The sequence below is a fragment of the Drosophila virilis genome, chromosome 2, assembly GCF_030788295.1.
Source record: "Drosophila virilis strain 15010-1051.87 chromosome 2, Dvir_AGI_RSII-ME, whole genome shotgun sequence".
NCBI lineage: Eukaryota > Metazoa > Arthropoda > Insecta > Diptera > Drosophilidae > Drosophila > Drosophila virilis.
This window is the reverse complement of record NC_091544.1, coordinates 8,624,738-8,647,747: the sequence shown is the minus strand read 5'-3', so window position 1 is coordinate 8,647,747 and position 23,010 is coordinate 8,624,738. Positions and strand designations below refer to the sequence as shown.

The following is a 23,010-nucleotide window of genomic DNA, read 5'->3' as shown; positions in this document are numbered from 1 at the left end:
TTAACAATTTCAGGAAATTTTTGGAATTATATAAATACCTAATGCTTGAAACGATAAATTTATAATGCCAGCCACTTGGTAAGGGCGTGTACATAAAATTTCCTAAGCATTTATTTGCCTTTTATTTACATTAAAAATCAAAAGAAATTGACTGCAATTTTATCATGAATTATGCATGACGTTGAGGTTTGGATTTCCGTTAGCCTGACACACTCACATCGACACACCTTTTGCATAACGCAGGCGTGCACACACACACTCATTCACACACACACACAGTCGACTCTATTACAAGTCAATTAAATGCTGCAATGTTTAATAAAAAGCCACTTAAAGCCGCATAAATACTTTTCATGAAAAAAGTCACTTGAAATTGTGATTAATAATAAAAGACAAAATTTTTATTATTAGTGCGTCTGCATTTGTGCGGCAATTGGAAATGTCGTAAATGTGCCGCTGCCATTCAAGAGAGTTGCATAAAAAATTATTATCGGCTAGCTGGGTGCAGTTGCTCGACGCACTTGCGTTTTCCCCCAAAAAGAAAACAAAACAAAACAAACACTCCTTGCATTTTGCTTTGTCACCAATTGTAAAGTGCACTTCGTTTGGCTTGTGACACGCCCCAAAGCCAATTGCCAACTGCGAACTGCCACCCGCTGCCAGCTGCCAGTTGCCAGTTTTGCGAATACACAGGAAACACGTACAACACAATCGACGTCATGAACGCATATTATATCATTTTGATAGGCAAATGAGGCTTGAAAGCCGGCCTGGTCTCCAGCCAAGTTAAGCTGAGTTCTTGCCCTTAGCCCAGCTGACGTGTGACGGCTTAAGGCGCCAATCTGTTGATCATCGCAATGACGACGGCGTTGTCCTAAGCGAACGCACGTCAGCTTCACAGAATGAGCGGCTTTCATTTACAACCGCTCAAGCATTGGTAATCATCACCGTAATGGACAGCCTGCCCATTGGATCGTCCTCGCCCCGCTCTTAGCCCGATTTTCATTGGATTTGCCGAGCTGGCAGCTGCTGCTGTGCACACGTTTATTTACTTTATTTCTTTATTTATTTGCTTTTTGTTTTCGCACTGCTACTCTCTACACCCAACTTAACAGCTGTGCTCGGCGCAGAGTTGTTGTTAAGTGCATTGAGGTAGGCCTCCATTAGCTGCATTTGCTTGAGTCATCTTAGCACTCAGCATACTCTCGACAGACCCTCGCTTTGCTTTCAATTAGGCGCAATGCCTGTGTCACCTCTCGCCCCGGTGCGCGCGCAATGAGCAATTAATCACGTTCAAGTGACCTCAGTCACAGAATCAATCAACAACAATAGCAGCAACAACAACAACGTCAACAACAGCACAGTCAACCACACGCCCATCCACGAACAATGTCTGACGGACAGTGGCCATTTAGCGGGACACACCCAGCAAACAATTTTATTTTAAGTCAATAAGCAAATAAGTACAAATATATTTCATTTTCTCGCGTTGGCTTTTGTTTGCCTATATAGCTTTGTATGTGTGTGTATGTATTTATATATAGTATATTTGTAGAGTCGCAAAGTCTAAAAAATTGCTTATCGCCCACCATCATGCAGAACAAAGGCAGAGAGAGTTATTTCCGTCCGTCGGTTTGTGCTAATTAAATGCCGCACAGACAGCCAGAAAATGGCTAACTTCGCACACATGTCGCTAAGTTGGAGGGCTCGATTGTGACTGTGACTGGGAAGACCTCCCATGAACTTTCAGCGCGCCTCCCACATACAATCACACATGCCACATGCCACATGGCAGCCAATTGCCAAATGTACCGTTAGCGTTGCACAATTGAAATATTGCCAAAAAGGCAGAAGAAAACTGCAACCCAGTGTGGGCCTGCTCTGGCCCGGCCTGGTCTGGCCTGGGTTCGCTTGGTTGGCGGCCTGCCAATCGCCACAAGACGATCAATTGGTGGACGCTTTCCAGCTGACTCCAACCAGACCCAGACCCCCATAAAATGTAGCCAAACTGTCGCTGTCTTCGCTGCCTGACTGCCTGACTGACTCGTTTGCGCCGCTGATTTACGAGCTCGCCACGGGTCGTTGTCGTTGTGTAACGCATGCGATTCAGAATTTTTAAATGCCAAACGCTGACCAGCAGCAGCAGCAACAGCAGCCAAGACCCCAGCCAAGCCACAGATTGAGCCTGCCGGTTGCTGTTGTTGTCGCCAAGTCGCGACGGTGGCGGCGACATTTTAATCAAAAACCCAATCGAACGCACGCATGCGCAATAAAAACAAAATAAAATCAAACCTATAAAATCAACAACAAAAATACTTAACCGTTTCACTTACACACACACACATAAGTACACACATTCCGGCCGGTCGCCTCCTGGGTTCTCTTTATGCGCTCGATTGGGGGCTGGCGACTGGCGACAACAGCGACTGACGGACAGCAACAAAAAGTTCACTTGATCTTCAGACGCTTTGCCCCTATGCGAATTTTAATGCGATTTATGGCGATACCTTCGCCTATTTGCATTTCCATGTGGGCTGTACATAGAGCAAATGTGCCGAGAAGTATTGCGAAAAATGAGTGTACATTTGCCACAATATCTATATCTTTGGTAGGTTACATGTAGTCAGAACCTTTGCACCAGATATACGGAACAAAAAAACCCAGAAGTGGATATTAAATAGTCGAAATTCAAAGAGTGTATATATCTGTAAATGTGTTCTCTAGTTACCTTAAATTACCACAAATTTTACCCAAAACAAATTTTTTGTCGACAGTTTTGGTTACATCATTTTAGTCATAATTAAAAAACTGAGTTTTATTCAATTTGAACGGAATTTTGTTGTAACAATAATACGATTTTCAATTGTAAATCATTTGAGGAATCCATTTTTCGTTTCTTATTAATACAATTTATTAAGAATTTTTGTGACAAATTTTTTATTATTTGTGATAAAATTGTTTTATTAAATTCTTATTCCAATCTGCATATATATCGTATTCAAAACTCTATAAGTATGAAGGTGACTCGTATTCGTTTAATAGCTGACAGACTCGTTTTTCACTTCTGGTCCGTAAGAACTATATCCGAAATGAAATAAATCCATTGGCACAGTTGTTGTTGTTGTCATTATTGTTGTTGCTGGGTGCGGCAACAAGTTAAGCAAACAGCGCGCCAAATAAATATTGTGAACAATTGAGAGCATGGATAAGCTCTGAGTAGTGTGAGCAAAATTATCAAATATGTAAATAATTGCTTGCCATTTGCTCGCCATCCAGAAATTAATTAAAACATTTATACACACACACGTACATTTAAGCACACAAAAGGCAAAAATTGGAAAAACTTAAGTCCACACACATGTGCTGGGTATATTGCGAAAATTTATGACAATTTAAATGGCGCACATACGGCGCACAATTTGAGGCGATTAGCGCAGAAATGTTCGCGGATTTGGCTTAAGCGGCACAGTGGCACGCCGATGCTTGCCACATGTGGCAGCCAAGAGTTGGCGCTTTTTGGCGTATTTTGCACATTTGGCGCAATTTTTCATTTGCTGTAAAAAAGATTATGAAAATGTGTCTTTTGGGCGCGCCAGTCGTGCGAAGTGTTGCTGCAAAATATGATCAACATGTTGCGGCAACAATAATTGCAGCAAATTTGTATGGCTGTGTGCGTGTGTGTGTGTGTCTGTGTGTGTGCATGGCCTGGCAGCAGTGACAACTTTATATGACTCGCTGAAGAATTATCGCTTAAATTAAACACTGTCTCACTATTTCTCTTCCTCTACCTTTGCAGAGCAACAACAAATTGGAGCCAACGCGGCGCGGCAACATGACAGCGGCAAGAAATTTAGTAAAATTCAGTGCAATACAAATCAAAACAACATGACAAGCGATGTGAAAAGTGCAATTAGCAGTGGCAGCCTTAACACCACCATCAGCACCAGTACCAGCACCAGCAGTAGTCAGCAGCAACAGCAACAGCAACAACATCAAACGCTTATCAACGGCAACACAACGCCGCCGGCAACAGCAGCAGCAGCCAACACGTCAGTCTCCAGCGCGACTATCGCAACTGACACGACGCGCTACAAATCGGGATTAAGTGATGTAGCGGCCGACGAGGACGTTGATGATACAGTCAGAGCCACATCCACAGCCACTGCAACTTCATCTGCCACTCCTGCGCCAGCTGCAAGCGTTTTTAGCACCGGTTGTGCAACTATGCCGCGCACTCGCCAATACGGAAGCAATGCTGCAGGAGCAGCGGCAGCCAACGCCATGACAGCTGATAAGAAATTCTTAAGCCGTGCTTCACCCGCCGCCAACACTTCACCATCGGCTGCAGCTGCACCTAAGCAACATCATAAGCTGCAATTTGCCGATAAGGCCGAACTCAAGCTAGCCGCACTAGACAATCTGGACTTGGCCCATAGCCTCGACCTGATAGACGACGACGGCGAGGATCCATATGTAGCACTCCAGGACTATTTAGAACGTGTAAAGGTAAGTGCTGCGCTTTTCAATTAGCTTTGAACTTCAACGAATATTCGTTCCCATGTTGCGGCATTCTCGAATTGAATTCAGACCATATTTGGGCTCGTTTCACTTGTTGCTGACTAAAAATATTCAATTTCATAAATTTTCACATAATGATAAGCGACAGTTGCTGTCGCCACAGACATTTTACTTGCCGGTCCCCTTCCTGTCTGCTCCTGCCCAGCCCCCGGCTAACTGTCCCCTCGCTGGTCTGTCAACAGTGCGTGATTTTGCAAATGATTATTTTGCGTGACAGAAAAATGTGTTAAAGCAAACACAGTTGGGGCGCAACGGCAACATCAGGAGCAGCAGCGTATTCGTAATGTGTAACGCATACGACGCGTTGCACGCTCCGCTTATGGTTTTTGTTGATATTCGTTGCTATGGTTGTCGTTGTCGTTAGCGCAAGCGTTGTCAGCATCGTGTACATAAAATTTTATGTTTCTGTACCGGAAAGCGCAATATTACACACTCAGAGACACATCACCGTCAGCGTCAATACCAGAGACAGCGCCAACGTCAGAGTCAGCGTCAGCGTCAGCGGCAACGTCAACCGGCCGGCCGAAACTTTAGTTATTTTTATAACTGTTTCGCATGAAATTTGTCCACAGCCAAGTTGCTTCTTTGCCCACAGCGGAAGCAGCGCACGCACGCGTTGTTCATTAGCATTGCGTTTATGGTTCTGCGCAGTTCGACGCGCTCTTCGAACGAAAATATGCCAAAAACGCGCCCAAGACGCGCGCGTTTCTCGTATGGTGCCGAGCACTTACTAACGGTTCCTCTAGTTAACCCAAAACGACGCCTGCATTTTAATTGAATTGGCATTAAACTGACCCGATTATCTATATTCGTGGAAACTATCTGTAAGATGGGAATTGCACTTCTATCTAGACCAAAATCACCAGCACGTAGTCAGTTTTATGAATTTCCCATAAACTTATCTTGTTCTTGTTCAATTAACCAGCCTCTGATCTAGTTAATTTTGTATCAGAAATGGGTGTCACCTAATTGATACAAATCATATGCGAATATAAATTGCAGCTAACCCACTTATTGATTAACAATTGTGTTTATTTGTGAACTGCTCGATTTCGTTTTAATATCAACCACATGAAAAGCGCATTTGAGCCGCGCGCGTCTTTCTAGCGTTTTATGGTTGTTCTCACATGGGACTCGTCTTACATTTCTTCTTGGTCAATGGCAGCCATTAGGCTGCACGCTATCTATGCACATTTTATAATCAGTGTCATCACCTCAACACCCATCGAGCGACCAGCCACGCCCTGAGAGGCGTTACATGCGTTGCGTGTGTTGTTGTTGCTGTTGCATAGCTGGCGTGGGCTGTCGGCTTATGGCTCCGGCTCTGGCTCTGGCTCTGACTTTGGCCCTGGCCTGTACTAGCTAGATTTAAACGCCTTTTTTCCATAATTCAGCTGAATGCAGCTAATTTTTTGGCTAAATTGAAATTATTAGCCGGTAACTGTGGCTAATGATGACAAAATGTGTCACAGTGCTGCCCACACGGGGCAGTCGCTTTCTTTTGCTGCTGCCCCCGCCGTTGCCACCCCGCGAGGCAACATTTGTGCGGCGCGTTTATTATGACAAATAGTGCAGCACTTTAGCTCCAAATTGCCGTTACTCGTAAGACTCCGGTAAGACGCTTGTTGTAGTCGTGGCCTTAGGCTTAATTTGCCTAGTTATGAAATGCGTTTGTGGAGGCGGCGATGGTGGCGCTGTTGTTGTCTACGTTGTCGTTGGCTGACCCATTTTGGACGCACCAGCGAAGCGTGCAGTAAATCTGGTGGGCTGCCTTTGAAACAGATGCAATATGACAAGCGTTCGGCAACTCGTTTTGCTTCACGCTTCCTGCATCAATTAGCGTTTGTGTTGCATTTCGGCTACAAACATATATACAAAATCCATAATTTAACTACGGCACACACCGATCATAATTGACGCGGCCGACGAGTCCATCAGCTCAATCAAGCCTTCAACGTCTAACGTTTTTAGCCATTCAAGAAAATCTGATAAGCCGTCGACAACAGCAATAACAAGGCTTGCGTGTGTTCTCAAACGATTTTAATTATAGATATTGACAATGGGGCAATCTGAAATTGAGACGTAAAAGTCAGCAACTCAGCCAAAGCTGGGGGAGGAGCAGCTCCTAGGGATTGTCTCAGCTTGAGACGGGCGGTTCAGTGAACCCACGAAATATCAGCCAATTATGCGAATGCTGTTAATGAATGTGGGCGACGGTTTTGCCTTTAACTTATCTGCGAGTCTATAACTTTATGCAACGGCTTTAGCTAAAGCTGGAGCTGGGTAATTTACGCCTGCAACTGCGTCTGCGCAGCTGCCTAGAGAAAGTTGTCTTTGCCCAATTTGCAAATGACGTTTTTTTGTCAACGTCAACAGCAAACAGCAAACGGCAAACGGCTAAGGCAAACGGCAAACAAATGGCAATAAAAGGCAGTGCCAGCGTTGTGCACGTTACTATTTTTGTCAACCAGGAGTTGCTGCCGTCTCCCAATGCAGACAATAAACCAGAAATCGCAGCCATGCGCCAAATGAAGCCAAAAAACAAAGACACAAAAAAAATCAACAGTGAACAGTCAACAATCAACAATCAGCAGCAACATGTTGCAGCGCTGTCATTGCCACAAATCAAATGAAAGTGAAGCAACTCTCCAACTGCCCAACTGTTTGACTGTCTCTGAGCAGCTTCTACAATTTCACCAGCAGCAATCATAATTGCAGACAGCAATTAAGCTGCTGTCAAATATTGCCAGCTACTCATGCTGCTCGAGTTAGTTACAGTTGCAGTTGCCTGTTGCCTGTTGCCTGTTGCCTGTTGCCAGTTGCATGTTGCTGCCGTGCGCGCAATTGCCTCACCCTCGCCCCAAACTGAGCCTGTGTCTAAACCTGTGCCTGGCGTGTTGTCAACAGCGTTTGGCTCATTCCAGCATGGCTGACAATGCGTTGATATTTTCCGACAAGCAAATCAGCTGCAACAAAAAACCATTGCCACAAAAATTGCGCCAATTTGCTGAGACTGGACTCGACTCGACTTCTGCTGCCGCTGCACGGATCGTACGCTCCGCCACATGGCGGTTTTGAGCTGGACATCGACTTTCTTTTTGGCCTGACATATGGCTGGGCTTCTTTTTTGTTGCTGACCAAATGTCAGGCCCAAGTGACACAAAGTAGTCAATGTTGTTGTGATATCCGCTTGAAAGTCTTTGCAGCCTTAAATGCGCAAACTCAAATACAATGACATTTGATTTGTACAATCTTCACTTTTGACACATTTGGTGCAAATCCAATAAAAGTATGTGTGTTTGCTTTTCATTTTTATTGGCAAAATAATTTGAGCTGCAAGTGATTGGCGATTGTATAGGTTATTGTTGAAGCCAATGACAGTTTCTCATGTTGAGTATAAGCTAAAAGATTATCAATTAGTAAGCTTTATCGCTCGAGGGGAAGAGTTTCCATTTCCTTACTATGCCTTTTGCGCCTATTTGTGTACTCAGCTGAAATTTGCTTTAAGGTTTTCTCCTCAAGAAAGGGTACGGCCCATTTGGTTTTATCAATTAGAAATAATCCCTATAAACGATTCGTCTCATATCGTCCGTCTCTTAACTAGCTATATTCAATTTATTTATCCATTCAATTTATTTAGAATATCTTAGCTTGTGACATAAATCCCTCGAAATGCAGACCCAACTCACAGCAAATCGTAATAGCTTCCCAGTCGATCATATTATATGCCTACGTCTTTGCATCATGGTAGAGCTGCACGTGTGGCTCGCTTGACCGCTTTGGTGGATCACTCAAAGTGTCATTGCCCAGTTGAGTGCCCACAGCACCACAGCAACAATTGCTGCACTCATTTTTTTAGCTAAACGCAGAGTTCGGTTCAGCTGTGGTGGTTGCCCCCAGACTGAAGTGCCATTGAAATTACAATGATCTTCATATGTTTTTGGACTGATCGCAAACGTCAAGCTACCAAAAACTCGAATTCAGACGCTGACGCGCATCTGCTTAACGTTTGTGTACATGTGTGTGTGTGATTGTGTGTACTGTGAGTATTATTTAACCAATTTGTTGTTGGCTGATTTGACCTTCAATGGTCATTTGTACAAAACAAAGAGCTGGCCTGGCCTGGCCTGCACTGAACCAAGCTGAGTTGGCTGACTGGCTGCCTGCCCTGGTCTGGTCTGACCAGCAGACTTTGCGTCTCTCCAAATATTTTGACGTTGTTGTCGATTTGGATGCTGACTGCCAGCCAGCCAGCCAGCCAGCAGCCAACTGGTCAATGTCAATGTCAGAAATTTGTTGAAGTGGAAAAATTCAGTTGCTGCTGTAACGGAGGCTTAAAAGTTATTTGGTTTTGGTTTTCCTCTAACCGCCAGTCGGTAACTGACTGACTGATATTTTGTAGGTTCAATGCTTGCTAATAAGCTAAAGCTACAGCCGCTTGATTGATGTGCGTTTTGGGGATTACATGGCAGCAGCAGCCTGACCTTAGTAGTCACAGCTTTGTTAATGTTAATGCTGCTTCTGCTGCTGTGGCTGTTGCTGCTGCTCTTGCTGTCATTGCTGTTGCTGTTGCTGTTGCTGTTGTATTTGTTGTTCTATCTGGCTGCATATCTACGTGGCAGACATATCGCTGCTTTGGCATCGGCATCAGCAACTGCGTGCCACGCCCGCGTCTCCGTATTGCAGCTGTGTGGAGTCTGCGACCACATCTGGATCTGGGGTCTGCGACGAACTCTAAACTTGAATTGCTAGCACAATGCTGATTACATTTACCGATAAATTAGCCAATGAATACAATTAAGAAAAACAAAATGAATATAAAAAAGCGATGCCCAAGAGGCTTTAGAGACTCTAGAGGCTGCCACAAGGGCACAGACCTTCACAGCACAATTCTAGAAAGGCCCCAAGGGCAAATGGCAGCTGGCAGCAAGCATCGCACCAGGCACCGGGGGCAGACATGTAACCTTCGATTATTTCGATTTACTAAAAATCAATTGCAGGCTTACATTTATTTTTGGTTTACTTTTTACAATCTGACTGAACCTACGTGCACTGAAAAAAGAAAACGACACTCGTGTGCCTAAAGGAAGTTCGCCGAAAAGTGCTCAAACCACAAAACGATCGCCATTTACATGTCCAATTGGCCATAATCAATGTCAAAGTCAGTGTCATGGCCAGTGGGACTAGCGTTGAGCCCCCGCGTTAATTGTGTCTCCCGGGCATCGTGCGCAGATCGCTGCCAGCGCTGATAGCTTCTTGCTGGCCAGGATGTTTTCACCTGCTGTTGCTGCCTTTGTTGCTGGCGCATGCCCGGGCTGACAATGAAGCTCAGGCGCTGCAGTTGGTCCGGCTGCTGTTGTAAATTTGCTGACATTGATCTTGTCGAGTGCAATCTATTAGCTGGCTGCGGCGTTTGCAGTTGCACTTGGGTCGTGGCCAGACGCTGCCAGCTAGCGCCCTCAGTTGCATCCCCGGCTGACATTGATGTCTTGACTGATTGATCGTTACCATTAATTTCATGCGTTGACATTCTTTGCGGCCAGTTGTCGCCTTTGTCAATGTCGTTGTCGTTGTTGTTGCTGTTGTCACTGCCGGAGTGTAGTTTTCCCCACATGCTCGCCGGCAGCAGACTTGGCTTTGCTGTCACTTGCCGCTTACCGCGATTCGGAAAGAATGGATCGTCGACGTTGTAAAGATCGCGCAGTTGCAGTTTTTTGCCGCGATGTGGAAAGAAGGGATCGTCCAGTTTGAAAATGTCGCGATGCTTTTTGCCGCGATTCGGATAAAATAGATCGTCATACTTGAACAGATCTTTGACTTTGTCGCGCTTGCCGCGATTCGGCACAAAGGTCTCGTAGCGATTCAACAGCTCCTCCAGATCGGGCGTAGTGTGCTTTCGGCCCCGTGGTGGAATAAATGGATCGTCCTTTAAATTTAGATCATCTATAAACATAAAGTTCGAGAGAGAGAAAGAGAGGGATCCACTTAATGCGTGTTGCAATGGCCAGAAAAGTTGTTATTATTAAGAATATACCATGCCACATGCATTTAAAATTAAACGAAGCAAAAATAGAACTGAGCAGAACTGAACTAGAGACTGGTACTTTGTAATTTCAACACCCTGGTACTCGTTACGCCCAGAGAATAATGATTTATGCATGCTCACCGCCCAGTTGGTAGCCATGCTTTAGATTTTGCTTTTCGCGCCGCACCAGCACATAATGTGGCTCGTCGACAATCAGCGGCGGTTCCAAGTGCCCCGAGAAGTTGAACTTCTTCCATATGAACATGCCCGGGTGATAAAAGTCTGCGGCACTGCCGTTCAAATCATCAATTGGATGCTGATGGGGATACAGCAGCTGCATGGCCCAGTGCAGGAACTTTACCAAATCCTGTTCGCCAGTCAACAGCATGAAAACCTCGTTGTTGTTGCTCTTCAAGCTAAGATCTTCATTTGAATCATCCAAGGTGTCGCCAGCAGCATCAACATTGCCGGAATCCAGCTGATCCTGCATTTCATTTAGCTGATGTCGCAAACGTGCTACGGCATCTCTATTTCTGTTGGGATGAGAAACTGCTGTTTGAAATTCTATAAAAGTGTCTGAGCTGAGATTAATGAAGCATCATTTGTAGCGCAACGTCAGTTTAAGGATCGTCATTGTGCATCATATCTGAAAACATTTTTCTTTTGATGGTGCGTGGGCCGCTTAGGTTTCAATTACACGTGCACGGCTGTCGCTGGGTTTCTCTTTTTCTCACATACAGTGCCTGCCTAAAATTGATGAACATGTTTGTGTACGTGGGCTGCTTACAACAATGGCAGCCACTCGAGCAGCTGACCCAGAAATGCCACCAAAGCCCCCCACCAAAATGCTATGCAGAATTAACTATGGACACTGTGTTAATCTTGCTGTCATGTAGGCTCATCCAATCAATAGTCAATTTTAGGCAATTCCCTTTTATAAATTGCTGTGTAAAATTACAAATTAAAGGCACAAAAAACAACTGAAAGTTATGCGGGCTTAAGTCCAATTAATCGACGCATTTAACAAATCAACAAAGCCACACAACGAAGAAAAGACAAGAAATGATTAATTGTAATTTAATAGCAGCGCCCAAGACCAATCATTTTTCAACGCCCTGCTCATACAATTTAAAATATTTAAGGCGAGTTGCTTCGACTAAAACGTATGCCCTTTACATGTGATTAAAGTTGACAGGACACTGTACATACTCTCTTTCGAGTATATAAACTATTTTGGGTAGGTAAAAAAAGAAAGACGCTTGTGAAAGTATCATACTTGTACATGGTACGAGACTCAAGTCATGGCCAGCTTTATTCCTCTCACTTGCCAAATTAAACAACTCTCAGACTCTTCTTTAGTGTAGCTTAGCATTAGTTATATGCCAATATAAGCCTTTTAAAACAGGGTATAATATTTATAAAAATGCCTGTTTCTGCAAAACAGACTTTAACATATCAAATGCGTGGAATAGGTGTAGGGTATATAAATTAAGCATAATTATTACGAGTCACAATGGAAATTTCATGGACAGAAAACAAATTTCTCACTTTTCGCAGGACGGCAAGGGGGCGACTCCCTTTCAGCTTTTATGCTGAATGAAAAGTGAAACTTAATGCACATTGCAAATTTTTCATTTTGTTTTCGTTTCGTTTCGGGCCAATGAATTTGCTGACAGTCGTTGTTTTCGAAAATTAACAAAATAAATCAACATATGTATGCGACGCGGTGTTGCAGAAACAAAACTGCAATCGACGAACTGATTTTTTCACGCCCATTAATTGGTTTTGCGTGTTTTTGGCTGACAGCCAAATTGTCGACAATTTGTTGCTCTTATTGTTGACTTTTTACTTTACGATTAAAAACAGGCGCCCAGGCGCTATATTCAAAAGGCTTACCCCGAACTGAACCTTAAATTTGGGCTTAACGCGCTTGATAAATTGCAAGCCGCCTTTAATTGGCTTACAAGCGACTTGCACCAAGGCGAGAAATTTTTTTTTGGGCACTTTCTGGGACTACCTTGAACCCTATGCCATGTAGATGTAACCCGAACGATTGCCACCCAAAGACACAGAAACGTCCTGAGCTCACCTGACCGTCAGCATCGCGCGATGGTATTCCCGTGGACAATTGCCGTTTCCAGGCTGGCAGCGACTGGCCCAGTATTTGTGTGGCGTAGGCGTGGCAGACTTCAATTCAAGTCCATGGCCATGTTGCGGCGCAATTTCCTGCGGCGCTGATTGCTGTCGTGCCTCTAAATCATAAGACTCGCTCAATGCTTTTCGATTTAAATCCGCCGGCTGTTGCTCCACTTCCACGCGGACGCCGTCGTCGTCGTTGTTGTAGGCCAACATGTATTTGCCAGCCTCGGATGCGGACTCCTTACTGTGCGCAATATCGCGCAGTGAATCGCTGCCGCTGTCAAACAGGACGCGTGCATCCTTTTTCCAGCGCGGATGCTCGTGCAGCGTTTGCTGCTGTTGCTCCCGCTGCTGCTGCTGCTGCTGCTGCAGCTGTCTCAAGGCCACCACCTCCGTTGCCGCGATAAGCGATGGTGGCAAAGATAAGACCACATTGCCTCGGCCGTTGTTGGCAAAGCCGCCGCTACAATAAATCGCCAGGCAGACACAAAGCCAGGCGAGCGTGAGCCTCATGCTGTCTGGACTGCGCGTCTGCGGCTGTTGTGGCTGTTCGAAGTCTGCCTCTGGGCTGCCTCGATCGGAATGGCTGTTCCAATTTTGCCTCACGTCGGGCACTTTGATGCTGCGACCGCTGTGTTCTGCTCTTAGAAACTGAAAGTGGCTGCAGAGCAACTTCACTTTTTATAGCCGCCAAGATGCTGGCTGTTCAGTGGCCAAGTCTGCACGTGGAGTTTTGGGAATACGCTCTGGACCTTAGCCGCATGTGGAGGACCACGCGTGTGTGGTCATTGTTTGTCCAGCGCATTCCACCATGAAATTAAATTCGAAAATGTTAGCGTACTTATGACGCGCTTTATCGAACTGGGAAATATGAATGTTGCCACCAGAGAGGCTTCCAACAGAATCAGAATATTCTGTGACACATTTATATGCCCTAACCCTATATGCGCAAATGTTTTAAGGGCCCACAAAGAGTATCTAGAATTGGCCTCTTATTTTGATTTAACTGCCCAGTTGATTGTTTTGGTCTATTTTGTAGCATGGTCATGAGAAAGGTTTTTGGCACAGCCTGGTCTCAGCACAAATTAGCTGACAACTTCTCACACGAGCAGGACAAATGAGGCAGCAACTCTGCCAAAAAACATTCCCAGCGATAAAATCTCCGTCGAAGACCAAGCGGCCATGGATGTAGCTGCCTTAGACGCTCCACGTCGGCGCTTTCTTTCATGGCACAACCAATAGATGGGCTCTACCTTTGAGAATTTATTACTTGCTAATGCTTGATCGCATTTGTCTGCAACAAGGGCTGCTGGAGCTGGAACAACAATAACAACAACAACACAAACACAATTGTTGAGTAATGAGCTCGGCACGTTATTAATGTCACTTGGGCCTGGTGCTGCGGCCAGTTCTCGTTCCAATTCTCGTGCTGGAGCAGCTCTTTTGTATCTTAGGGCCACGTTTTTTAATTAAGTAATTCGCTGACTTTGTTAGCCCTGTGGGTCCTCTGTCTGATCTTCTTTAGAAACTGTTCTCTGCTGCTGCTTCTGCTGCTTTTGTTGTTGCTGCTTTTTGTTTAATCTGGCTAACAAATTGCTTCATTTCAATTTATTTGCATTTGTTGTTGTTGCTGCTGCACGTCTCGGCTGTTCTTCTTGTAGCATTGTTGCTGTTGTCTGCAGTTCGTGGCTGCAGTTTTCTTTGCTCTCTGCTTGAAAAACCTTTTTCTGCCTTTGCGGTCGTGTTCTAATTTATTTGTCTTTGATTGTGCCCCATGTCTCTGTGCCTCAGTGCCACAGACTCAATGTGAGTAATGTCTTATTCTTTCTGTTTTGTTGGGCAAATTAAGCAAACATACATCATAGCTCGATCCATTAGAATCTTGTGCTCTGGGCGCAGCGCGATTAATAGAGTCTCCGCTACCGCTTGCTATTGCCTTTGATATATGTACGCAATTAGAGTGCTAATCAAAACCAATCGCGGCCAGCAGCGCTCTGAATTTATGTGCAACTGCAACTAACAACTCGTATTCTAATTGCAGCTGGAAATCAACGAGGTCTTCGAGTTACGCAAGGCGCAGCGCTTGCAACAGCAGCTCCAGGAGCAACTTGAGGCAGTGCGACAGGCAGCAGCGGCAGCCAAACAACTTGATGAATTGTCGCGTTCTACGGAATCTGATAGCGGCTTTGACAGCAGCAGCACAACGGCAACAGCAACAGCAACTGCAACAACAGCAAATGCAGTAACAGCATCATCAACAACAGCAACAGCAGGCAGCAACAGCAAACCAGTGACAACTAAACTAAGAGCCCTGCCGCCGCCACCGCTCAACCCTGGCACAGCCTCAAGTCGACGTCCTTCGGCTACTAGCCTGACGCCTGAAGCTGCCCAGCCGGATGATGTGAACATTTGGGCAAACAAATTTCTACGTGATTTGGACAATCTGATGGGCGGCGATAAGCTGCCACCGCATCTGGCGTCCATGACAGGCACAGGGTCAGATTCAGCGTCGACCAGCAGTTCGCCCACGTCCAGGACAGCACCCATGCTGCTCTCTGCAGCAGCCAGCGCAGCCCTGCAGAGTCGCTTTGGCAAGAACGCGGTAGTCAGCGAACAGCAGCAGCAACAGCAGCAGCAGAACGGACTCGTCTTGAAACCGGAGAAGCATGTAAGTTAAACGCAATCATAAATTCTCGCACTGAGATTTCATAATATGAAATCGCTTGGATTCTCTTGTAATCTCTCGCACGATTTCAACATGAGGCAAGCCCAGCATATTTTATGTAGGTTAGATAAAAAGCGCTTAAAACAAAGGCATTTAATCTAAAGCCAAACAATGTTGTCCACACATAACGCATAGCCCCTCCCCTCTCTATCTTCTTCTCGAAACGCCCCGCAAAAGTGCGGCACGGGCATATTCCCTAAAAAACAGAGGAATTTTCTCTCAAGAACTGCCGCCATATGTGCCATGTGCTTTACCCCGCGGCTGTGCCGGATGCGCAACTGAAGCGCGTGAAATTTATGAGCAGCAATGCTGCAAGGGGCAGGGGGACAGAGTCCAGAGGGCGGTGATAGACAGTCACTTCCAGACTGCCACTTGACTGAATTAAACTTTGAACTGTTGAAAAGATAGGGAAAATATATTGAGAATAAAACAGAAGCGAGTTTAATGACTGCCAGTTGCATTTGGGCTAGAATGAAGAATGTTCGTTAACTTGAAGCGCTATAAAATGTGTAATTAAATTAAGCTAATTAGTAAACTCTTTAAAAATCAACTATTGAAAGACAATTGGTGAGTGGTAGCACAGAAAATATTCCAAAAAAAATAGAAGCTCATTAATATTTTACTTATTAAAAAGTTGAAGGCATAATAAACTCACAACTAAACTGATGCAACTGCATCTATTACAACTCTACTAGGCAAAGACACAACTCGACTGCGGTCATCAGACGCACACACACTCACACGCGCTCAATCCACACTCACTCGATGACCCACTTAATCCAGACATTAACCATAAACCAAAGCCCAGAAACCGAAGCAACTTGTTAGCTGTCTCTGGCTTATCATATCAAATAGATCTAATTAAAACATTTATAAGCCCAAGCAGCTCATAAACGGCACTGAGCTTGTGGTCTCTTGTTGTTTGTCGTCTGTTGCTTGTTGTTTGTTGCATACGCTTAGCATACATTTCGCTCAGAGCTCGCTGTGATTATCTATGGTAAAACCTCAAAAAAGCTGCTGCAGCTGTAACAACAACAAAGCAAATATTAATTTTCAAAACGCGTGCCAGTGGAAAAAAACACAACACCAAAATACCACAAAAAACGAAAAAAAAAAATTAGTACAAAAAAATCATTATGAGTACTGGAGTCGCATGTGCTCGACTAGAATATACCGCATAACCATGTCTATGTTGCGAAAGCCAAATAACAATAGGTATATCTACATATTGTCGCCTCTCAAATCCCTATCCAATATCAGAAAAGCAGGATGTTATGTCATATCTAAGACATCATTTTGCACAAGCCTATGAGACCCCATATCAATTATATTTACTTGCGGCAGGGTATGAAAACACGACCTATGGTTCACGTTGTCATTGTAGGCCACAACATTTCAAAAGCGAGTTAGGTAAATTTCCATTAATCGTTAAACTGCAGAGGCGCAAGGAGCCCATATACTATATATATATATATATTAATTAAATATTTTATGTATATTCCGGCGCATTTTCTGTGCTAATGATATGCATGCCTGCTTACCTTTTCTACTACTTATTATCTCTGTTGCTCACTCTGTCTGTCAGTTGGCCCGGCTTTAACTTTGGGCACAACAGGAAACTGATGTCGACTCTGCTCTGTTTTGTTAAATATTCCATGACATGCATGAAAAATATTTGGCGCGATTTCGGGCATGATCCCATTGCTAAAAGCAAAATCTGTTGCCAAGCTGCAGCAGCTGTGTGAAATTGATTTCCTTTAGGAATTGCAGCAGAATATGTCGGGCTTGCTTGACATTTCGCTGCTTCTGCTGCTGTTGCTGTTGCTACTGCTGCTGCTGTGGTTGTCCCCAAAATGTAGGCAGTCGAGCTGTCATATTTCGCAGTAATCGGTCGAGTAAAAGTCCCAATTAAAAAAGCTTAAGCTCGAAAACTGCAGTGCACTAATTATCGCCGAGAATGTGGTTCGCTTCACAGGCACCACAGTGAGTCAGTCGGTTAGTCAGTCAGTCAGAGCGTTGGCTGGATGATTTATATGCTACCAATAGCTGTATAAATCAAAGACAGCACACAGCAAGCAGCAACCTTATCGAGGACACAAGTGCGTGCCTTGGTTGCCAAAAAGGCCACAGACAGACCCCATATAGGCCCGAGCGAACAAACTGTCAACGAAAGTAAAGCAAAAACAGATGTATTTTCATTCGAAAGGTGGGCCAGCGAATTAGGTCAATATGCCGCCCCGCGGCAGAAACTCAAACAAAGATCAAAACGCTGGCAGAGACTGCTGCAGAGTACTTCATTTTGCTCCTGCCCAGCTGTCAGCACAGTGGAACTGTAGCTACAGCTGAAGGAGGCTGCTGTGCCAGACCAAGTGGAACCCAACGCCCCAATTTAGTTGCCCCTCATGATGTTTATGAGGCGCGCTCAGATTGCTGCGAAAGTGAATCTTCGCATGTGTGGCATGCAGTGCAATCCAATCCGCGGTTAATGATGACGAGCCATGCAGATGGGCAGATGGGGCATTCGCTGCAAGCACAAAGGCCGCGCGCACACAAAGCTTTTCACGCACCGCAACCAGCAACAAGCAACTGGCAACGTGTGCAACGTTGTTGCAACTTGCTGCTGCAGCACCAATGGACCGCGGACATTGGACAGTTTTGACTTAAGTAGAACTTGCAAATCACTGCAAGGCAAACAAACATGACGAGCAACAGTTGCTTGCAAAGGAAGTGAGAGGAAAGGCAGCCTGCGGTCGGGTCTTGCCTTAAAACGATGGGCAGGGCAGGCGTTTAAGTGTTTTGATTTGATAATTATTATCAGTGGGCATGCGTGACCGCAGGCGGGCAGAGGCATGTCCAATCGATTTGCGATTGTCTGGACAGGCTCGTACCACATACTACATATTATATTGACAGGGGCGGGTGCACGGGTAGGCCTTCTTTCTGGGTCATACATCAATAAATGTGGAACGTTAAGGCGTTGCCTGCATTGCATTTGTCAGTACATTTTTGATATGGAGACCAACAAACGTGCATTGACAGCTCGCACACAAATTTTTCTCTTTCAAGATTTCTTCGAGTCACTTTTATGATCAATTAGTGGCATTTACAGTTGCCTATTTCCATGTATTGTCCACAGATAACCCCTTTAGGGCTATATATTGTGTCATTTTGTGTTCATTTTATTGCATTTTTCATTAACTAACCGAGGAAAACATTTCATTTGAGTGCGGCGAGTTGTCAGTTTGTTGTGAGAAATGTTCACATTTTATTGCATTTAAATTGGCTTTTGGCTGCGTTTCGGATATCGAGTTCTACTGCAATACAAATAAAATTGATTTTCCTTGTCACTCGCCCCAATCGTAGAATGCTTCAATTTCAATCACAACAAAATTTCCAAATCAAAATGAATAAAACTAGAGTCTGAGTTGTGGAGTAACATATGTAAAACAAGTTCAACTTGGGCCGCATAAATGAGAATTTTGTTTAGATTGATAAAATCGCTAAATTAATAGAACGACCGACTGACAGACTCACTGCATCAGTAAATAGCCATAAAATGTAAAAGTTTTATTAGTGCAATCGTATGATAAATTTTCGATCTACTATTCGGAACTGGGGCCGGGGCCTGGCGCCCGACTGGCTATACATAGTCATGTGTGGATGCCCATAAAAGACGTGGCGGATGGCCGCCCAATTAATGCGTCGCCAGCGAGAGTTGGCGGCTCATTAACACGCAGTTGGCCCGTACGCCATGCCATTGGGTATTGGTATCGGCATCGACAATGATATCGAGCCTTTATTAATAATTCATAGAAGCTGTTGTACACAGACTGCAATCAGTTAGCTGCTCCATAATGCATTACAAATTTGATTGCCGCATCTTGAACAGGCACAGTTGCATTGGCTTGCCATATTCCCCAAGGATATACTTGCACTCATGCTCCTCGTGGCCAGGCTTGCTGACCGCATCCTGTGCGCAAATAATCACATTATGAGTATGCCATATTTGGATAGACGTCTGTCCTGAGTGAATATATCCTCGTACAAGTAATGTCAATGTTGGTAAATCGGCCCACAATTATTCCCATTGAATGGCTGGATGTAGCTTTGTCTTAATTAAAGATATTTGAAAAATTTAAGAAAGACTGGCTATGTGCACTCGGCTTACAAAACCTTTTAGTTCGCAAATCGTATTTGCATGCTTGCAACATATGTCTATACAATGCTTTCATTCGGTCTTAGCAGCCATATCAAGGCGCAAGAGCCAGAACAAAACGCTTGAGGGTCATGAATACTAAATTTCGATTTTCATTCTCCCCGAATCCTCTGTGTTCACCCTTCATATTGCTGTTACAGTTTTGCCAGGCTCGTTAGCCGTTTTACTGCTGTTACAGTTTCGGCCGCAAAAGCCCCCAAGGAGCTGAGATTGCTCGCGTCAGCAACAGCAACAGCAACAACAGCAACAGCCACAGCAGCAACAAAAACAACAACCTGCTGTAGAGTCTTTTTTTTATCACACACTGATGCTTTAAGCCATGCACATACACACACAAACATGCACTCGCCAGGCGTTTTTTTTTTTTTTTTTTGCTGCCAATAAATCATTTAAATCAATTTCCGCCTGTTGCTGCTTTTTAAAATGAATTTTTCGTTGGCTGTCGCCTGCGCTCGCAGCTAAGCAAAAAGCAAATTGTCAATCGCTTGCCAAAGGCTTGTAAATCGAATTGACATAACCAACTTAACGAATGCACCACGGTCACCACCCCTTTTGGCCAGCAAACGACCAGTGACAGGTACAGGTGACTGGTTGCTGACTACAGTGGATACTCTGCATAGTTCGTGGAAGGCTGCCAGCTATCAGCTGCGGCATATAAATCATAAGCCACAACAATAGCAAATTCTTTGTACACTATGAAAAACTGGTTAAAAGGGGACTTTTGCGAGTCGGCCACTTGAAATAGCTTTTAGCAGATTTCACAGAAAACTAACTCGCAGCGCAGCTTCTTTTGCCATTTGCATAAAATACAAATTCTGATTGTATTCGTACTTGGCCGCAGCCACTTGACAACGCTCAAAAATGCCATTGATATTTCCTTTGGCATTGTTTTTGTGCGCATGCTGTCTTCTGGCATGCTAAAAACGTGAAAACACGTTGGTCCAGGCATCAGCTCCAGGCTCTCCAGTCTGCGGTCTCCAGCCTGAGCCTCATTATGCATTCAAGGTCCTTCGTCTTAAGGTTGAGGTTGCGGCCCCTCGAATCTGTCAGCGCTGTGTTGCGTCGACTTTTCTATATTAAACCTGACTGACTATATTTTAATTCGTTGCTTCCCTTCTTGACTCTCTCTTGCAGGCAACCATTCCACTGCAATCGTTTAACCTTGATTGCGGACGCAGCGAGGTGGTCGCCAAGCCGAACGTTGCCTACATGCGGACGCTGTCGGCGCCGGGCGGCCATGCCACAACACCCAGAGCTGCGGCGGGTGAGCAGAATCAGCGCAAGAGTCTGGCGCTGTCCCCATTTAATGGCCATGCAGAGACGTCGACGGCGGCAGCGACGTCAGCAACTCATAAGCTGACAAATTTCCAAAGTGCATTGAAAATCGAAGAGCGTACGGCGGCAACAAGTGAAGCAACCACTGCGACCACCGTGGACGATTTGAAATCTAGGCGACAGCGTCAATTCAACGGCTTGGACATGGAAACGGCTTCCATGTCCATGCCAAAACGGGTGGGCATTAATCATGCAGCAGCCGCGACGTCGCCAACGTTGACGAACAGAAATGCTATAACCCCGCCACCAGCAAAGGCAGGAGGAGCAACAGGGGCAGCAGCCACAACAGCAGCCGCAAGTGGAACGCAGCTGACCTCGGCGAAAAGCGCCACCACGCCTGGCTATCTGGTGGATGTGACCAAAAAAGGCTCCACCTCAACAATATGGACTTCAGAGGAGTCCATACTGCGCAGCGTTGGCGCCGTCGATGAAGACAACAAGTGAGTAACCAATGAAGTCATTACAAATTTGTTCAATATTAATTTGTCAACTTTCCCGACCGCCCGCAGCTCCACTTCGTCGTCTTCGGCCTGCGAGGAGGCTGCCGGTGTGCTGAGCTCCGGCAAGTCCGGCATATCGCTCGACTCCTCTGGACTGGATAACGACAATAATGAGAGCGGCATTGGCACGGCCACCCCGCCCAAGGACATGTCATACTGGAAGAGCCACCATTTGCAGCATCATCATTCGCACCACCACCATAGGACGGGAGGCAGTGCGCCCGACAATGAGTCCGTAAGCAGCCTGGAGGCGCTACGCAAAATGAAATTCCAAAAGAGCGGTTCCGTGGCCTCCTCGGACGATCCCGATCTGCTTGAAGTGCTCAGCCTGTGCGGCAGTGGTGGCGAGGCGGCCAACGAGTCCCAGGACGACATGCTGGACGAGCAGGCGGTCAAGGAGTTGCCGAACAAAGCGGCTGCTGCCGAGTACGACGAGTGTCAGGATGAGTTCGAGCTGGCGCAGCATTACTGCGACTGCGACTGCACAGACGGCGATGCGAGCAGTGCCAGTGGTGGCACTGCCTCCATTGCTACGCCAGTTGTGCTGCGTCGCAAATACAGCGCTGCACCGCCCATCATGATGCCGTTGCCCTGTGTGGCGCGCCGCAGTCAGCGCAGTCTCTCGCTGGACCATCAGCAACAGCAGCATCAACTACTGCTACAGCCACGCAAGCTGCTGCCACGCCACAATCATAAGGAACGTGCTCAGCTGTCGTTGGCGCTGCGCCAGGAACCCTTCCAGTCGCTGCTCTCGCCCACGGCCACCACGGTCACGCATTTGCATCACTTTGTGGAGCTACCTTCGCCCAGCAGCGCCTCGTTGCACAGCGACACCGGCGGCATTCAAGAACTGACCACCAAGTCCAATTCGGCACCGCTTTTGCTTAAGGAGCGTGAGCGGAGTCGTCGCTGCGATGACTTTGCCGCACAGCATTTGGTAAGTATCAAGGACTGACTAAAATAAAAAATTAATTTAAATTTTAAATAAATAGAAACTTAAAGAATAAGTTTATTTGGGAATATCTTAATGAAGGACATTATTTAATTGGTTCAATATAGAATATGTGAAATATAACGACAAATCTACTTAATAATGTACGTAAATATGTATTATAATTGGGGACTGTTTAATTATTGACCTTAACAGTCCTTACATAGCGTAAAACAAACCAATTATTAATTTTAATTATTAACTAGATGTATGTGCATTGTAAACTACATACGGACTGACAAATGAACCTGATCCACATTGTGCGCTCGATATAAGCTGAGCAGCCCTCGCACAAACTTGATCAACAGACATTAATATGTTCTTTTTTTTTTTCTTTTCTTTTCATCTACCCCACAGACGCTGCGCTATTCTCGTTCGCAGAGTGACCGCTATTTAGCAGGTGAGTGGCTAGCAACGAGTTTTTGTTTAGCTTTAAACGTATCTGTGCACTAAATGAGTTATTTAAATGGCCTGGCCGGGACCAAGATCAAGCCGGAGGCC

The 23,010-nt window shown here is 45.3% G+C and overlaps 2 protein-coding genes across 3 annotated transcripts in view; one reads left to right on the top strand and one right to left on the bottom strand.

Annotated features, from left to right (window-relative positions):
* Positions 1 to 23,010, top strand: part of cv-c (crossveinless c) — a 93,153-nt gene that overhangs the window by 53,643 nt on the left and 16,500 nt on the right. For both annotated transcript variants that reach the window (XM_015172200.3, XM_032438894.2), the window contains 5 exons: positions 3,797 to 4,506; positions 14,784 to 15,410; positions 20,818 to 21,458; positions 21,528 to 22,455; positions 22,867 to 22,909. In XM_015172200.3, coding sequence (XP_015027686.1) covers positions 3,797 to 4,506; positions 14,784 to 15,410; positions 20,818 to 21,458; positions 21,528 to 22,455; positions 22,867 to 22,909 — 2,949 coding nt within the window. The remainder of the gene's footprint in view (positions 1 to 3,796; positions 4,507 to 14,783; positions 15,411 to 20,817; positions 21,459 to 21,527; positions 22,456 to 22,866; positions 22,910 to 23,010) is intronic.
* Positions 9,580 to 13,374, bottom strand: natalisin. Its single transcript, XM_032438895.2, has 3 exons — positions 12,693 to 13,374; positions 10,745 to 11,136; positions 9,580 to 10,521 (listed from the first exon to the last, which is right to left on the bottom strand). The coding sequence occupies exons 1-3, from the start codon at positions 13,253 to 13,255 to the stop codon at positions 9,707 to 9,709; spliced, it is 1,770 nt and encodes a 589-aa protein (XP_032294786.1). The 5' UTR covers positions 13,256 to 13,374; the 3' UTR covers positions 9,580 to 9,706.